At 38.4% G+C, this 16,695-nt stretch overlaps 1 protein-coding gene across 3 annotated transcripts; it reads left to right on the top strand.

The window, feature by feature from the left end:
* Positions 1-404: 404 nt before the first annotated feature.
* LOC122554535 (fibronectin type III domain-containing protein 7-like) lies at positions 405-15,732 on the top strand. 3 transcript variants are annotated; one of them, XM_043699708.1, is made up of 13 exons: positions 411-423; positions 716-973; positions 2,328-2,582; positions 3,054-3,314; positions 4,674-4,949; positions 6,654-6,908; positions 8,605-8,862; positions 9,808-10,062; positions 11,313-11,567; positions 13,668-13,928; positions 14,908-14,937; positions 15,081-15,134; positions 15,235-15,732. In XM_043699708.1, exons 2-12 carry the CDS (start codon positions 724-726, stop codon positions 15,122-15,124), a joined length of 2,400 nt encoding a protein of 799 aa, XP_043555643.1. In that variant the 5' UTR covers positions 411-423; positions 716-723; the 3' UTR covers positions 15,125-15,134; positions 15,235-15,732. The 3 variants fall into 3 exon arrangements, with proteins under 3 accessions (XP_043555644.1, XP_043555645.1, XP_043555643.1); XM_043699709.1 differs by having other exon boundaries at positions 405-973; positions 13,887-13,928; XM_043699710.1 differs by lacking the exon at positions 3,054-3,314 and having other exon boundaries at positions 405-973.
* The last annotated feature ends 963 nt before the right edge of the window (positions 15,733-16,695 follow it).

Below are 16,695 nucleotides of genomic sequence, written 5' to 3'. Positions count from 1 at the left end.
ATGTGATATTTATGCCCTATACTGAGACCGGTGACAAGATGAAAACTTGCGAAATTTGGAAGCAGCGTCTTCCGGTTTATAACAGTTCTACACAATAGCTGACCTGTCTGAGTGGCAGGAATAAAACTGATTGTTAGGGGGGAAAAAACAAACATTAATCTGTCGGAGATTAATTTTTACCCCCAGTACGACGTGTCTAAACATCCAAAAGAGAAAATGCTGGAAAAGCTCAGCAGGTCTGGCAGCATCTGTAAGCATTTTCTCTTTTGGTTTCAGATTCCAGCATCCGCAGTAACTTGCTTTTATCGAGTGTAAACATCCCTTTGGTGTGCAAGAGAAATGAACACTTAATACAAGATGAACTCAGTTTCCTGATTATGTTTTAATTTTCTTTTTTGTTTCAGATATCCTCGGCAAACAGGGGTAAGCAGAGTTGTTGGCGCTTGAAGTTTCTATATTTCGTGCATCGCTCTGCCACAAACGAGAAATGTCCCTTTGGTTGTAATACATTTTAAAGAAACACACTTTAAGACTGGGGAAGGAAATGGAGGAAAAACGCATAGGGTCATAAAACATTATACGTCTCCCATGTAATTATATATATTCATCGGAAGACCCGCATATACACAGGCTGTTATGTATATGTTTGTCGACAGACGTTCGGGAGACATATGTCATAAATATGACCATTAACCTGTCTACTATTCCTTTGAAGATTTCACCATGACGATTTTCACCGTGACATCCAGGAGTATTTCAGCTCGATGGAGTAGATATGTAGGAGCACATTCCTACAGGATTTCTGCAAACTCCGTAGCAGTTATGGGACAGCCAGCGTTTGTCATTTTCAACAATCGATTTGTTCTTGGTACAATCACCTCCTTGTTACCCGCAACTTTGTACAACGTTAAAGTAGAGGTTCTTGACGGCAACGGTAATGTATTGGCTGAAGATCAAACACAGCAAGTCACAAGTGAGTTCCGCGAATCGACATTTCGCAGCTTCTCGTCCAGCGAGGACTATCATTTCGCATTTGTGTTTGTAAAGAGCCTTATACGAATCGCACAGAAACGTCACGGGAGGGCAGATGTGAGGTTAAACGTGAAAACCCCAAAGTTGCAGTAATATGGGCTTTCTGCCGTATTCTTTGATTAAAAACAGCTCCAGGTTCCGTCATGCAAATGCATTGAAGTACAGCACTGACACCCTAAGTATGAACGAAACTCACCTCAGAAAGTCTTGCTCGAATCAGCCTAAGTACCCTTTCCGGCACATCCTTAGTATCGATTGCAGCCAATCCATGTTCCCCAGTCGACCTCCCGCATGGAAAACGAACTATCATAATGCAATACTAAATAGCTAAGTAGGAGGGAGGGGAAGTTGCTCTAGTCCACCATTGTGGCGAATCAGTTTGTGTTTGGAATTCCTATCTACCCCCATAGCATTTGACTTCCTTGCCAAACAAGAATGTAAAGGTAAAGTCACCAGGCCATAGGGGTGCTTTCTTATTAGAGAGAGAGAGAGAGAGTTGGTAGTTCATCCTGAGGGTCACCACACTTGGGGCAAGCAGAGAGGTTGAGTTAGTGTCCCATGGTAATCTCAGCCATACAGGAATTGGACCCACATTATTAACATCATTCTGCATTGCAAACCAGCCATCCAAACCAACTAATTTAACTAGATAAGCTAAATTGACTTGCCTTTTCAGACATGAAGATTAAATTGCATGCCTTCTCATGCCTACCAGAAAATTGGCTGTGCACTGTGCAAGATTTTCAGACCAAATAGTCAGAAAATAGTGGGCAATGAATAGTAAGATTTCCAATGTGCAATTTCAGTTGCTTAGATTTGCTGTTGGGAGCTCAATATCAGAAAACTATGTATAGTAAATATTGAGAACTTCTGAGCATTCAGCTGAGCAAACTATAAGTGACAAATTAATTTTCTTTTGCTGCATTTCAATAGTTACTGGTGATATAATTACTGGCAGGATGGCAGAGCACTGCAGATATCAAAAAATTATTGCAAAAGTAGTCAGTTAAATTGAGGAAGGTTATTATTGAAAAATGAAATTGTATATATAATTTGTAACAAAAACAGAAGTTGCTGGAAAAGCTCAGCAGGTCTGGCAGTATCCGTGTAAAGAAATCAGAGTTAATGTTTTGGGTCCGGTGACCCATCCTCAGAACATCTCTTTTTGTTTCTGATTTACAGCATCCGCAGTTCTTTCAGTTTTTATATATACCATTTGATTCAACTGATCCAATGAAAGTACCACTACATACTGAGGAGAGGCATTTTGTATTAACTGTGATTTTGTTTTTCAGCTCCCGATATTCCTTTAAATATAAAGGCTTATTCAAAGACTAGCAGTAGCATTACTGTGAATTGGTCCGCTGTTCCCAAAGCCACTGGCTACGTCTTGAAAGCAAAATCTGGCAGTTCAGTCATTGAAACTGTTGTGAATGATTCATCTGGGACTCTGACAGGGTTGCGGCCATATACTTTATATACCATCTCTGTACAATCTTCTAACGCTGGAGGAAACAGTCAGCCATCATTGCCTGTAGAAACAAGAACAGGTATATTTAAACAGCCTTCAGTATGGGGAAATGTGAAAACATGTACCTAAATTGCTGATTCAAGGGATTCTGGTAAAATGGAGTACGTAAACTTCTCCCATGTATTTATACAATACGTAAATTGGAATTGATCTTATGAAACTGAGGTCTTCTCTTTAACAATATGAAAAAATTGACACGAGGCCCCAATGTTAATGCATTCAACACCAATTCATGCCACAGAGTTAAAATGGGGCCCTAGCTAAGTTACATTCCAAATCACTTCAGTTGATTTTTTTTCCACAGGTTTTATATTGTAATAAGGAACAAAAATAGTTTGAATGTGAAACTCCAATAGGGATTACAAATAATATCTGTACATTGTTATATAAGTATACAGTTTCATAATGTTATACCATATGCAAGTTATATAATGATAGATGTTTAGTATTGACTATTCATTTAAATGTCATCAATGTTATGTGTTTACAGTCTTAGCTGCCCCTGTCATCCATTCTACATCACCAAATTTCAAAACGATCATTGTCAATTTGGAGCCTGTGTCTCATGCAGTGAAATACAGCTTCATTATCATCAGGTCAGATGCAGTGGGCAACAAGATTAAAAAGACCATAACCTCCACCAATGTATCATTCACTGACCTGGAGCCAGGTACATGGTACACTATAAAAGCACATGCGTTGGATGCCAATGGTATTCCTGGTGATGATAAGATAAAAGAACAAATTACAAGTAAGTCATAAGCATTTCTAGTTAAAAATAAACACTACATAATACCTTATTGTCCAGAGATCAAGGATTTCTACAACAATTATTTCTCATCTATAAGCTGTTCTGAATGATGTCATCAAAATGCCCAGTGTTAGTATTCACATGTATAGCTAGGTCTTGACTCCTTCTCTGTTGCAAAGTTTTTGTTTTGCTGACATGTGGATGGGAGGAAGTTTCCGTATACAAAATATTGAGAGGTTTGAAGCAATTTTCTTCATGCCCTATTCCAAACGTTGGACTCTAATTATCAACTCCACCCCTCTCCATAGTAATAGTTTGAGACTAAATCAAACTGTTTGCAATCTTGGTCTCATATTTGACTCATAGATAAGATTCTGAGCACATATCCATACCATTACTAAGTCTGCTTATTTCTAGGTGAGGAACATTGCCCAATTTTGCCTCGACTCAGTTTATCTGCTGCCGTAACCTTCATTCATATATTGTTATCTCAGGATATGACTATTCCAATTAATTCCTGGCTAACCGCCCACATTTTATCTCACTGTAAACTTGAGGCCGTCAAACATTCTGATGCCTGTCTCCTTACTTGCGTTTACCCCTGTTCACCCATGACCTACATTTGCTCCTGTTGAGAGTGTGGTGCTGAAAAAGTACAGGAGGTCAGGCAGCATCTGAGGAGCAGGCGAATTGATGTTTTGAGCAAAAGCCCTTCATCAGGATTCCTGATGAAGGGCTTTTGCCTGAAACGTCGATTCTCCTGCTCCTCAGATGCTGCCTGACCTGCTGTGCTTTACCAGCATCACATTCTCAACTTTAAACTCCAGCATCTGCAGTCCTCTCTTTCACCTACATTTGCTCCTGGTGCAATGCCTCAATTTTGAAATTCACATTCTTGTCTTCAAATCTCCAAACCCGCTCCCCTTCTTATTTCCAGTCTTATGGACACCTCCAATGTAGAAACAGAAAATATTGGAAATACTTAGTAGGTCAGGCAGCATCTGTGGAGAGCAAACTGGAGTTAACATTTCATATCTTAACTGTGTTCAGATCATTTTGACCAGCTTGCATTTTGGATGTGGTACCCCAATAAATCTTTGCGGTAAGTGGAACAAGTAATTCTTAAAGGAAAATGTTGCTAATTTTTATCAACATGCTTTGGTGGTGATCATGTTAATTAAACAATGAAGACATTGGTAAATTTGTTTGTGCTAATCTAATGCAGTTTAAAATATGAATAATCTGACAACAGATGCCAAACAATTTAGAAAGAGTCCAAAGATACAACAAAATATTTCACTGTTATTGTTAACAGCCTTCATAGATCATGATGTAATTTGAATGTTTTCTATATTTCAGGACCCCATGCTCCACAATCTGTGAGAGCAGTTCTCACCACTGATTCTTTGAGCACAACTCTGGGTGTTTTTGTTACATGGAATGCCTCAGAAGGCTCAACAAATTACCTTGCTACACCCATTGAAAAATCTCGGAATGTAGTCCAGAACTGTACATCACGATCCACATCCTGCATCATTTCTCCAGTCCCGTGTGGTATACAGTACAATGTCACTGTAGTAGCCTTTAATGATGCTGGCCCATCTGATGCTGCAAAACCTACAGAGTTTATGAGCAGTAAGTGCCAGAGCTAAGTAATAGCAAGCCACTAGCCATTTACCGATTAACTTTTTTTCATGCCATTCAATCCTTTTCTTCCATATTTTGAGCTACAGTTTGTTTGACATTTAACTTTTTAAGAATTTATCGTACTAGCTACTCATAAAACTATCATATTTATGCTATTCAAAATTATAAGTCAAGAGGAAGTAAATCTTTAAAGAAAAACAAAGAATGTAGTAAAGAATTTAACCTGTTTTCATTTCCTATTCAGCTGTTCACCTGCTCAGTTGGCTTCCTGAATTAGTGGGGCTGGAATATCATCCTCATGGATTTTTCAACAAATACAAAATGTGAAGGAGCTGAACTGACAAATCCCTGGGGATGAGTGTCCCAGTGAAACTGTTGTGCAACTGGATCTCCAACTAAAGTAGTCCCTTCAGAACTATTGCCACTATCAAAAAGATAGCAATTAAGATTATGGCCAGAATCATCTCGTAAATGTTGATCCTTGGATGCAGTTGTGTCATATTGTAATGATTCAGGAGTTTTGGAACATTTGCTTGAAATGCAAAAACTTGGGCTTTCAGTGAGCACTCTCAAACCTTCTGCATGAGTAAAATTAAGGATACTTTTGTCTTTAATACATTCACACCAATTGAGCTGATTCTGTCCCACCTTATACAGTGTACAGAAACAAACACAATTATGACCAGAATATTTTGAAAAAAGTTTATTGAATTCTTCCATTCCAAACCACCATAGCTGAGGTCAGTGGTACATTTGGTTGACTCATTAGCAAGCATTCCACATAGAGAGTGTAAATGTCCAGCTGAGGCAAATTCAACAATAATATTAAACACATCTCTGGCTACTTTTATTTTAAAAATCTTAAATTAACAATGTCACAAGATGAATCTCACAAGTGCACATGGAAAATGAGAATACAATTTTCCCTTTTTTCCCATGAATAATCTCACTGAGATTTTACACTTGTGGTCCATGAAGATAACCAAAATTAGAATGATAGTGAAGGCAGGTGTCCTTGCAATATGAGGATTGTTACCACAAGGAAGGCGCACTAAGCAATTCTGTGCAGTTACAATAATTTCAGGGTCCTATTCACAATTTAGGATCCAAATTAGAGTTTATGCATGAGGCTCTCCTGTTTGTGTCTGCTGGACATCCCATCTACTTAGTAAATCTGAGATCAGTGACAGAGTGAGAGTTGAAGCCATTCAGTTTTAATTGCTTGTCTCTGAAGTTCCTACCAATGGGTAAAAAAGAAGAAAATCCTCCTTTCTATTTTGAATGAAATAAGTTATTGTCCAATGGAAATACATGTATTTGAGTGAGAATTAGAATTAGGTTTTATTGTCACATGTACTCAAATGCAAAAGTACAGAAGTACAATGAAAAGTGTACAATGTCACCACACACGGCACCACCTTAGGTTCAAAGTACCTAATTACAAATCTTAGGTACTAAAATAGATTAGGTCCAAAAATAGAGAAATAAAGAGTAAAACTAAAAGTTCAACTTTACAGTTCTTCATAGAATAAAGAAAATAAAGAAGTAAAGTTAAAAGATAAACATTACAGTCCTTCTATAGCCTGCAGTTGCTCCACGCTGGGGGCTTTCCACACACGGTACACGCAGTGATGAAAACAGTATGTATTGTTTGGTTTCTTTTTAAGACCACTTCCTTTTTTTTTCAAATAGTACCTTGTAGTCCAAGTGACATTACAATTTGGGAGATCGACTCTGGTAATCTGACAGTATCCTGGTCCCCATCCCACCTGACTGATTACTACACGGCGTTTGTGAAAAGAGATGATGGCCTTGAGGTTATGTGCAACACCTCCTTAACAAGTTGTTCCTTCCAGTCCGAATGTGGATTCATTTACTTTATCAGTGTTTTTTCATACAATAAAGTTGGGCAGAGTCCTCCAGGAAATGTTTTAAATTACACAACAGGCAAGTATTATATTAATAGTTAATTTTAACTAGACAAATTAATCAATTCTTGTAATCTTACAATTCCAACTGTTGCATTCTCTGTAGAGAACAACAATGTTTAAAAAGAAATTCAAACTTCCAGTTAATACTAAAGATGATACCTAAACACAATCAGAGCTCATATTTTAAGAATGTAACAAATGACTAAGAACACCCTCATCTAATCACTATATTTATAAGCCATTTGTTACTTAATCCACACAACAGAGCATTCTTTTCCTTTTGCATTATTGAAAACTACACTTCAGAGTTAGAGTTTGTACTAGCCTGTCAGTAAACATTTAATTTCCCTGGATCCAGTTCAAGCTGACTTAGTTGTCAAGGATCCACATCTGTTCTTTCCCTTCCTTGGCCTGGAAATTTTAAATCTCAGAATTGCCTTCTTTGGTGGGTTTTTCTCCCGCAGATTCATCCACAAGCACACGTTAAATGAATCGTCCAACATTGTTTTAATACTTCATGAATTCAGACTTTACAATCTGAGCACGAGCTTCCACCTGTAATGCTGAGTGATGGGAATCATTATCTTGCTGCCTATAGCTGCTTCTCTGTCTCAGATCCTTGCATATTAATCTTGTCTGTAAGCTTGCAAAATATCTGACACCCTTCCCCTCTCAAAGCCTATTCCATTTGTACTGGGAATCACATTGTTCTTGTATCCAGGTTTGGGACATGGATAGGGTGAATGGCCATGGTCTTTTTCCTAGGATGGGGGAATCAAAAATTAGAGGGCCTAGTTTTAAGGTGAGTGGGCAAAAATTTAGAAAGGACCTGAAGAGTAACTGTTTCACACAGGGGGTAGTGTGTGAATGGAAACAGCTTCCAGAGGAAGTGGTGGAGGCAAGTACATTTACAACATTTAAAAGGCATCCAGATGGGTATATAAATAGGAAGGATTTAGAGAGATATGGGCCCAAACACTGGCAAATGGAACTAGATCAGATTGGGATGTCTGGTCAACGTTGAGTTGGATTGAAGAGTCTATTTCCTTGCTGTATGACTCTATGACTGTGTTAAGTGGTGGTTTAAAGGAAGTGGCCTCAAAAACTGTAAGCAAGGACTTATCTCTCTGGGGAAGAACATCACTGTTCCTCTAGTTTCCGAATTGTATCCAGACCTATCTGACTTCTGGCTGGGTTGACTGCTGTGATATTATTTTGACCCAATGGTGGTGAATTGAACCAGAACAAAAGTTTAGGGTCTGCACTCTGACAGTGACATAGAAACAGCTTACCCCTTGACCTAAAGCAAGTTTTCTACCAGTAAGATTGGTGATCATTTTTCCTCCTGCATGGCAGTTCTATGGCAGTTAGCATCTACCTCTGCACTATCTATAGATATCCTTGCTTTTCTTATCACATGTGGTTTTCATCATCATTTAATACTGTATCAAATATCTTAATATCAAAATAAAATATATTAAGCAGAAGGTAGTTAAATACATGAAGGAGTTAGGAATAGAAGGGGAGGTATATTGATGAAGTGAGTTGATGTAAGATGAAGTACCATGTGCAGCATAAACAGTTTGAATCAAATGACCAATTCTGTTGTCATACTCCACCAGTTAATGTTCTGTACCTGCAAACATGATTTCGATTTTGGAAAATTTGTTTCTGATACTTTTGCTATAAAATGTTTATTCTTCATGTCCTAGCACCTTGTTGTCCAACTCATGTTAAAGCTGTGTTTGTCTCAAGTGATACTATTGAGATGAAGTGGAATCCAGTTCGTGGAGCTGAAATGTATGAAACCAAAGCCCAAGATGCGAGTTCAGTGGTATTCTGCAATGACACGTCCACACTGTGTACATTGTCTGGATTGAAATGCAACACAATCTACAATATTACTATATATTCTTACAGTGATATCAGGGGGTTCAACTATTCATGTCAGAAAAGATCAATCATCACAGGTAAAGTGTATATGCTTCATTACATCAAATATTTCGCTGGACTCTAATAAACAAATTAAATGTAAGAACATTTTTGAAAATTATCTTATAGGACATGGGCATCGCTGGTTGGGCCAACATTTATGGCCCATCCCTAGTTGCCCTTGAGAAGGGGAGGTATCTTTTTGAACCTCTGTAGTCCATGTGCTAGAGGTTAACTCACAATACCGTTAGGGAAGGAATTCCAAGATTTTGACTCAGTGATAGTGAAGGAACAGCAAGACATTCCAAGTCAGGACAGTGAGGGGCTTGGAGCGGAACTTGCAGGTGGTGGTGTTCCCATGTATCTGCTCCCTTTCTCCTTCTAGATGGAAGTGGTCATGGCTACTGTCTGAAGATCTTTGGCAAATTTCTGTAGTGCATCTTATAGATAGTGTGCATTGCTGCTACTGAGTGTAGGTGGTGGAGGGAGTGAATGTGGCTGCTTTGCCCTGGATGATGTCAAGCTTCTTGAGTGTGTTGTGACTGTACACCTTCAGGCAAGTGTGGAGTATTACATCACACTCCTGATTTGTGACTTGTAGATAGTGGACAGGCTTTGAGGAGTCATGAGGTGAATATCCCTAGCCTCTGACTTGCTGTTGTAGCCATTGAATTTATCTGGCAAGTCCTGTTGAGTTTCTAGTCAATGGTAGCCTCAGAATGTTGATAGTGGTAGAATTCAATGATAAATAGAACTTAATTTCTATGATATTGTTTCACACAATGCTTTATACATGATTAAAATGAAAATAACTGCTGAATTAGAATAAAGATAATCATGTTTTTTCCTTTAGATATACAGTGGTATTAAGAAATATCAACTTATTATATTGTTAACTTAATTTGTAATGATTGAAGCAAAACATTATTGTGAAATTTACTTGAAAGTCTGAGAGATTGACATTGTTATTTTTCTCCCCACAGGGCCATGCAGTCCCAGCATTCTAAATATTACAAAAGTGAGTCCATCGACCATTAATGTGTCATGGCAACAAAATAATCATGATGCTGTGTACAAGGTTTTTGCTTTTGGAAAAGCTGGGGTCAGATCCTGCAACAGCTCAGGATCTTCTTGTGAAATCAATGATCTCCCATGTGGAGCTATCTTCTCTGTCAGTGCAGTGGCCACAACTCCAGAAGGGAAGAGCTTACCCAGTTACAGTCTACCATTAGAAACTGGTAAAGGCATAGCCATTTGCTTAGAACATTTATTCTGTACAAAACATATTCCACTCAATTGGTCTCAGACGCTATGGCAAAATAATTGCTGATGTCCCATCTGTTTAATTGACTCACAAAGTTATTGAACCACATAGACTTGGTGATTCTCACCTCCACAGCCTGTGTCTGTACTGAGTTAATCTCAGTTGATTTCAGAAGGTAGTTTGCTGTGTTGGCCTCAACACTCCTGTGATAGGATGGCAGAAAAGCAGACAATATTGTTCCCTCTGAATAAGTAGGGTTCAAATTCCATTTTCAGATTTGTACATGAGCCGTCATCCTAGGGGATAACTGAAAAACAGTAAGGAAGTTTCCCAATGCCTTTTCAGAGTTCACTTAAACCATGTAATTGATAGTTTACGTATCGTTGTAAATATTTCATTTGCTGACTTTCCCTTCTTAACAGCAATTCAAAAGTATCTAATTAGCTGAAAAGCATTTTGGAAATCCTGAGATTATTAAAGGTACTTAATAATTCTAATCATTTTCTAACAGACTCTTCCTACGTAGTATATGGATATTGATGAGGACAGGACTGTTAGATGCTCCCAGATTCAAGTGAAATATTCTCTTAAAGCGCACATGTAAATAAGTTTGTTTAAGTGAAATATTAGAGTGTGACTGACACTTCAGTTCTATGGAACAATAACCAAGCAATGTGTCTACCCTTGTAAAAGGGAAGAGATTGGGGAGGCGGTGGAATGTTATGGGGATGGAGGGTTAGGGAGCAGGAACTGGTACTTGTGGCAGAGGAAAATTGGTTTCAAATTGGTTTTAAAACATAAAGTACGTTCCAAGGAGTCAGATAAACTTTGAGCTCCAGAGTACTGCCTAGTATTTCTTACAATTCAAATGTGCTCATTTGTTTTAATCTGAGTATTACCTTAAACAATTACATTTCCCCAACATTATTTTGATGGGTTTATGCATGCAGGCATTTTAGTACTCCTGTTGCTGGTGTGATTTTGGCACTAATACGTGTACTGGTAATCCTCTACTTTTGCTATCATTTCCATAATAATTTAAAATAAATCTGGATCCAAATATGTCAAAGCTGAAAACTGTAATCTCAATGTAAAATCTAACTTTTATGATGATTTTTCTTTTAACCTTATCATTTTGCTTTTTTGCAAGAATTAGTGGAAAGGAAATTTGTAAGAAATAGAAAATTACATATTTAATAGTAAACTCTTTGTTTTCTTCCCTAGTGCCCTGCTGCCCAGATAGCTTCTCAGTCACACAGATTACACAGTCAATGACCAATGTTAGCTGGACTGAAGCAATTGGAGCACAGTCATATACTACAGTCTTGGAATCATCTAAAGGACAGGCTAAATGCCACACTGGAGAAAACCATTGCCTGCTTGGATGTATAACTTGTAGCACCAATTATACAGTGTCTTTAAGTGCCATTAGTGAAACTGGACTGACATCAGTGTGCAATTACAAAGGATATTCATCCAGTAAGTAAAGAGTAGAGTGGTTCCATTTATATAAATTAAATTCTTCTGTTGTTGTCAAACATTATTCTCAATATAAATATAAGTCATTTATCAAGCAGTTATACTTAATATCGGGTGTCATCCAGTAGTTTTGATTGCAGCTTTTAAAAATTGTATTTCTAACCCTGATATCATGAGCTGAATTTCCCCTCTTACACTCCGCAAAAGCAGAGCAGTTCATTCCCAGAAGTAGTGGCAGTGACTTACAGATCCCTCCCTCGACCACTGTAACCACGGTTATCATCGATCTTTTGCTGAGCTGTCAGATTAAGCCTCAAATTTATCTCCACCTATCATTTACTGCTTCCCACCATCTCCCACTTACTGTCGACTGGTTCCTCTCCTATATCTACCAAACATTTCCTAGCTACAATCTGTTCAGAAGAAGTGTTGCTGTTCCCAAAATGTTGATGCAGTTTTCTCTCCACACAGGCTGCCAGACCTGTTGAGTTTATCCAACCATCTCTAGTTTTGTTTCAGATTTCCAGCGTCCACAGTTTCTGTTTATTTTGTTTCCTCACATTCAAGTGATAGGCCCATTCAAATTTAATGTCAGGCTATTATGATGGCAAAAGTATTTGGATTACCATTCCTGGCCTGATCTGATTGGAATGTAGAGTGTGCACTTCCACTCCGACTAGCTTCAGTGGGCAAGGCCATGGCAGAAGACCAGAAGGTCAGCACCACCTACTTTTCTGGGATTCCAAGGATGGGTACTTCTCCCATGCCACAAAATCATGTTGAGCTGAAGAACACTGCAACTAACTAAATCCCACCCCCTTAATTTCCCCAGATCAGCTGTTGCCCTCAGGACCCAAAATTCCTTCACCTTGAAGACCAACTGCCCGATATCGTGGCAGCTCAGAAACTGCATCCTGCCCTGCAACACTCAGTTTGGGACCGTGTGCCCCAGCCCTGTTGCAAATAAGGCTGAGCCAACAAACTTACCAAGCTTGCTGGCATGTGTCAACTGGTCAGCTTGTGCCATCATGAGCAAGTTGTTTGAATATTTCTCTGAGGGAAAATTAATCCTCACTATTTTTAATTCAAAACTAATACTCTGTTCAAGTAATTGCATTGATTCTGTTATGCTTTACAAGGAAGTACAATTAAAGCAAATGTACAAAGTTTTCATAATTATGGGCATGATTTGCTTTTTAACACTAAGTAGCACTAAATTGTGAATAGTGGATCTGTGGAGATTAAGTCACAGATTGTCAGCTTACAATTTAGATGGTTATTCTACACTTTATGTTTTATCAATTGCTAAATAACAATCACATGGGATTTCCAAAGAGACTTATAGGAATTCAGATTGACCATTCTTTACCTGGTGATACCACCTGTGCAGAACAATAGTCATTGCACTTAAAAATGTTTTTTTTATGTAGTGTTTCAATGTGACAAGGCATTGCAAGTGTAGCATGTTATTCACTAGACTTTGGTTTGTCAGACAAATCGGGTTAGTGTGGATTAGGTTATTTCAAGAGGTTGGCACTGTATCATTTATTTATGATTAATTTAGAAATCATAGAATCATAGAATTCCTACAGTGTGGAAACATGCCATTCGGCCCATTGAGTCCACACTGATCCTATGAAGAGCATCCCAACCAGGCCCATTCACCAACCCTAGACCTGTAACCCTGCATTTCCCATGGCTAATCCATCTAGCTTGCACATCTTTGGACTGTAGGAGGAAACTGGAGCATTCGGAGAAAACCCACACAGACCCAAGAAGAATGTGCAAACTCCACACAAACAATCACCAAAGGCTGGAATCAAACCTGGGTTTCTTCAGCAGATTTTAAATTTTGGGTGAAAGCTAACATATTAACTTTACTGATTTGCAATAATTAACCTTCAAGCAATCGATGAATATCTCTAAGAATTTTTGAGTTAATTTTCTGGTTTTACTCCAATTTAGTGGATTCTTAGACCCTTTCTATTTAGTTGTTCATAAAACCAGCTAACTTAATGTCAAATGTAAGCAGCAGTTACATATAGTTAATTGTTTAGAAGATCAATGTGTTTACGTAGTTTCATTTATATTTTCTAATAGGTGGCTGCTGCCCTTCTGCAATTAAACTTTACAGGTTAGGGAGCAACGCATTAAGAGTTTACTGGCATGCAACTGCAGGTTCTGTGAACTACATCGTAAATGTTACCAGCAACAATGCAAACTTCACCTGCTCTACGGTGCTGTGGGAGACATACTGTGACATAACTGGGGTTTACTGTGGGGACATTTACATGGTCACTGTCTCTCCCGTTTCCACAGATGGATCAATAGTCACATTTTGTCCGATGAAAATGTATTCAGGTAATATAATTTTATGACTTGAAATTTAAAGCCAGTTGAAATTGTTTTCAGTTTCTGTCTCATGAGGTGGAATCCTCCCATTTTCAGACTAAGTCTGAAAGCAGGAGAGTTCAGAACCATCTTAGGCCACCAAATTTTCCAGTAGTCAAACAGATTATTGACGGCCAATCGGCTTTTGACTAGGATATGCACTCCAGTCGAGGAGGTCTTACCCTTCTGGAGCTGCCAGTCATTTACAGACTGGCTGGTCTATCATTCAACAGTGCTGTGAAGGAGGCCATTGCTGCTGCTGGTAAAATACTCCCTTGTCTCCCAGCCCATGGTGCAGGAGCAACATAATGAAGAGGGATGTGTTGTTGGCTTTGGGGGAGGTGGGGATGTGATTTCTTAGAATGGGGTGTCATGGGGCTTTGCTGTCAGTAACCCTGCACTGCTGCATGTCTTGATTGTGCACAGGTTAGTGCAGCTGGAGGGATCACCCCTCACTGGACAGTCTGCCCACACCGATGTACCACATAGTAGCCCCACTATCTCTCTCCCTGTCTGGAATGGAGATAATTGTAGCCCAAAGTTAAAAATCACACAGCACCAGGTTATAGTCCAACAGGTTTATATGGAAGCACTAGTTTTTGGAGCGCTGCTCCTTCATCAAGTGGTTATGGAGAATAAGATTGTAAGATACAGAATTTGTAACAAAAGCAGCCCTTTTAAGTGATCATTAATTGGCTACTTACCTGCCTCAGTCGGCTTGGGCCTTCCAACCTAGTATGTAACTCCATTGGAAGTGACAAGGTTGCTGGGTTCTGATTGGCTGATCTCCCACCTCAGAAAGTTGCCATCCTACTTCCAGACTCACTGAATCTAGGACTGGAAGATTCTGCCCACTGATTGAGAATTATCAGGATTTATGTATGATGTCTTTATTAGGAAGATTAAAGCAAACAAATCTTGACTTGAATATTTTTATTTTCTCCCCCAGTATCTTGCTCCATGAATTCAGGTGCAATGGGTAAGGATTGTATCTTCTAAATTTCACTATTTACTGGATCTAGTTTTTGTACATAAATTAATTAACACACTTCAATAATTTGTGTCAAAATTTACACATTTTGGTGGTTGAATACTATTAATAACATTTATTTATTTATCCAGTAATTTATCGAGGGAGGAGGAGCTTATTTTATAATGAAGCTTAGGAAAGACAAGGTGAAAGTTTTTTGTATATGCAGATAATTATTTGGCTTTTAATATCATTTATTGTATCACATACAATACTTTCTAATACTGTATATATTTCTTTTGCCAGGATCACAGATGAATAAAATCAATTTATCCAAACAGAAGTCAATGCAAAATGCTGTTCTTCATGTACACTTATCTAGAAAAAGCTGTGAAAAATAATGACATAATTATTCTGAAAATCACTTTAATACACATTGCTTCAAATACTGGGAACTAAATACTGGGAACTAGTCTGTTGATCTGATAAATAGCTAACATGTTTAAGCACATCCTTACTTTTAATCAATAAAGAGATAACGTAATACAATTAAGCTTAACAACAGACATTCATTTCATTAACTATGTGTCTCTTAAAATTAGCAATGGTTCTGATTAAGCTAATGGAAACAAAATTAGGACAAGGAGAAAAGCTTTTCTGTATCTTGTTTAGATTTCATGCCTTTTATCATATTTGTATAAATGAAAGAAAGCTGAAGGCTGAATCAAGAAAGAAATGTGAATGGTGATCTTTGGAATACTTCTTGTTGTGCATGTGATATTAAAAATAAAAGCAAATACTCAGGCGGTCCTCTTCAATATGTGCAACAATGATTTATCTATGTTATGATGTGGAAATTGTTTAAAATTCAGCTATCCCTGTACAACTTCCAAAGGCACTTTGGCATAATACCTAATCATTGTTAAATATTCATTATACATGGATATAAATATCATAGGATGACAGAATAATGACGGAATATGAGATGATAGCTACACTATCATAATCTAGGTATAATACAGTGGACATCTGCAATCCTTGTCAATAAAAATACAAACCAGGACATAACAGAACCCACTCAACTCCTGCAAATAACTTTTCAAATTAGGTGAGCTGGGAAACATGCAATGTGCCAAGCTTAAATATATTTAACCTGTTATTTTCAAATAATGAATCAACCTTCCTTCATTTTTTTCTTTCTTTCCTGCCATCTTTCTTTCCTCCCTTCCAGCAGATTGTATTGGGTCAACTGGTTTTTGACAAGAAAGGGAGCTATCTCCTTTGGTCCCAAGCTCATGCTCCTGCTTTAAGCTGACCCCCACCCTCGCCTTATCACTCATCACTTTCGACTACCTTCACTAGAGTCATAGAGTCTTAGAGATGTACAGCATGGAAACAGACCCTTTGGTCCAACCCGTCCATGCCGACCAGATATCCCAATCCAATCTAGTCCCACCTGCCAGCACCCAGCCCATATCCCTTCAAACCTTTCATATACATATACCCATCCAAATGCCTCTTAAATGTTGCAATTGTACCAGCCGCCACCACATCCTCTGGCAGCTCATTCCATACATGTACCATACTCTGTGTGAAAAAGTTGCCCCTTAGGTCTCTTTTAGATCTTTCCCCTCTCACCCTAAACCTATGCCCTCTAGTTCTGGACTCCCCGACCCCAGGGAAAAGACTTTGTCTATTTACCTTATCCATGCCCCTCATAATTTTGTAAACCTCTATAAGGTCGCCCCTCAGCCTCCGACGCTCCAG

This window comes from Chiloscyllium plagiosum, chromosome 11 (assembly GCF_004010195.1).
Source record: "Chiloscyllium plagiosum isolate BGI_BamShark_2017 chromosome 11, ASM401019v2, whole genome shotgun sequence".
NCBI lineage: Eukaryota > Metazoa > Chordata > Chondrichthyes > Orectolobiformes > Hemiscylliidae > Chiloscyllium > Chiloscyllium plagiosum.
This window is presented reverse-complemented; position numbering and strand designations above follow the sequence as displayed.

Bases quoted from the DNA above. Each gene is read 5' to 3' on its own strand.
- LOC122554535 (XM_043699708.1), top strand. From the start codon at position 724: ATGACGATTTTCACCGTGACATCCAGGAGTATTTCAGCTCGATGGAGT. The intron at 6,909-8,604 runs GCAAGTATTATA...TTCATGTCCTAG, and splicing joins TGTTTTAAATTACACAACAG to CACCTTGTTGTCCAACTCAT. The intron at 10,063-11,312 runs GTAAAGGCATAG...TTTCTTCCCTAG, and splicing joins CAGTCTACCATTAGAAACTG to TGCCCTGCTGCCCAGATAGC.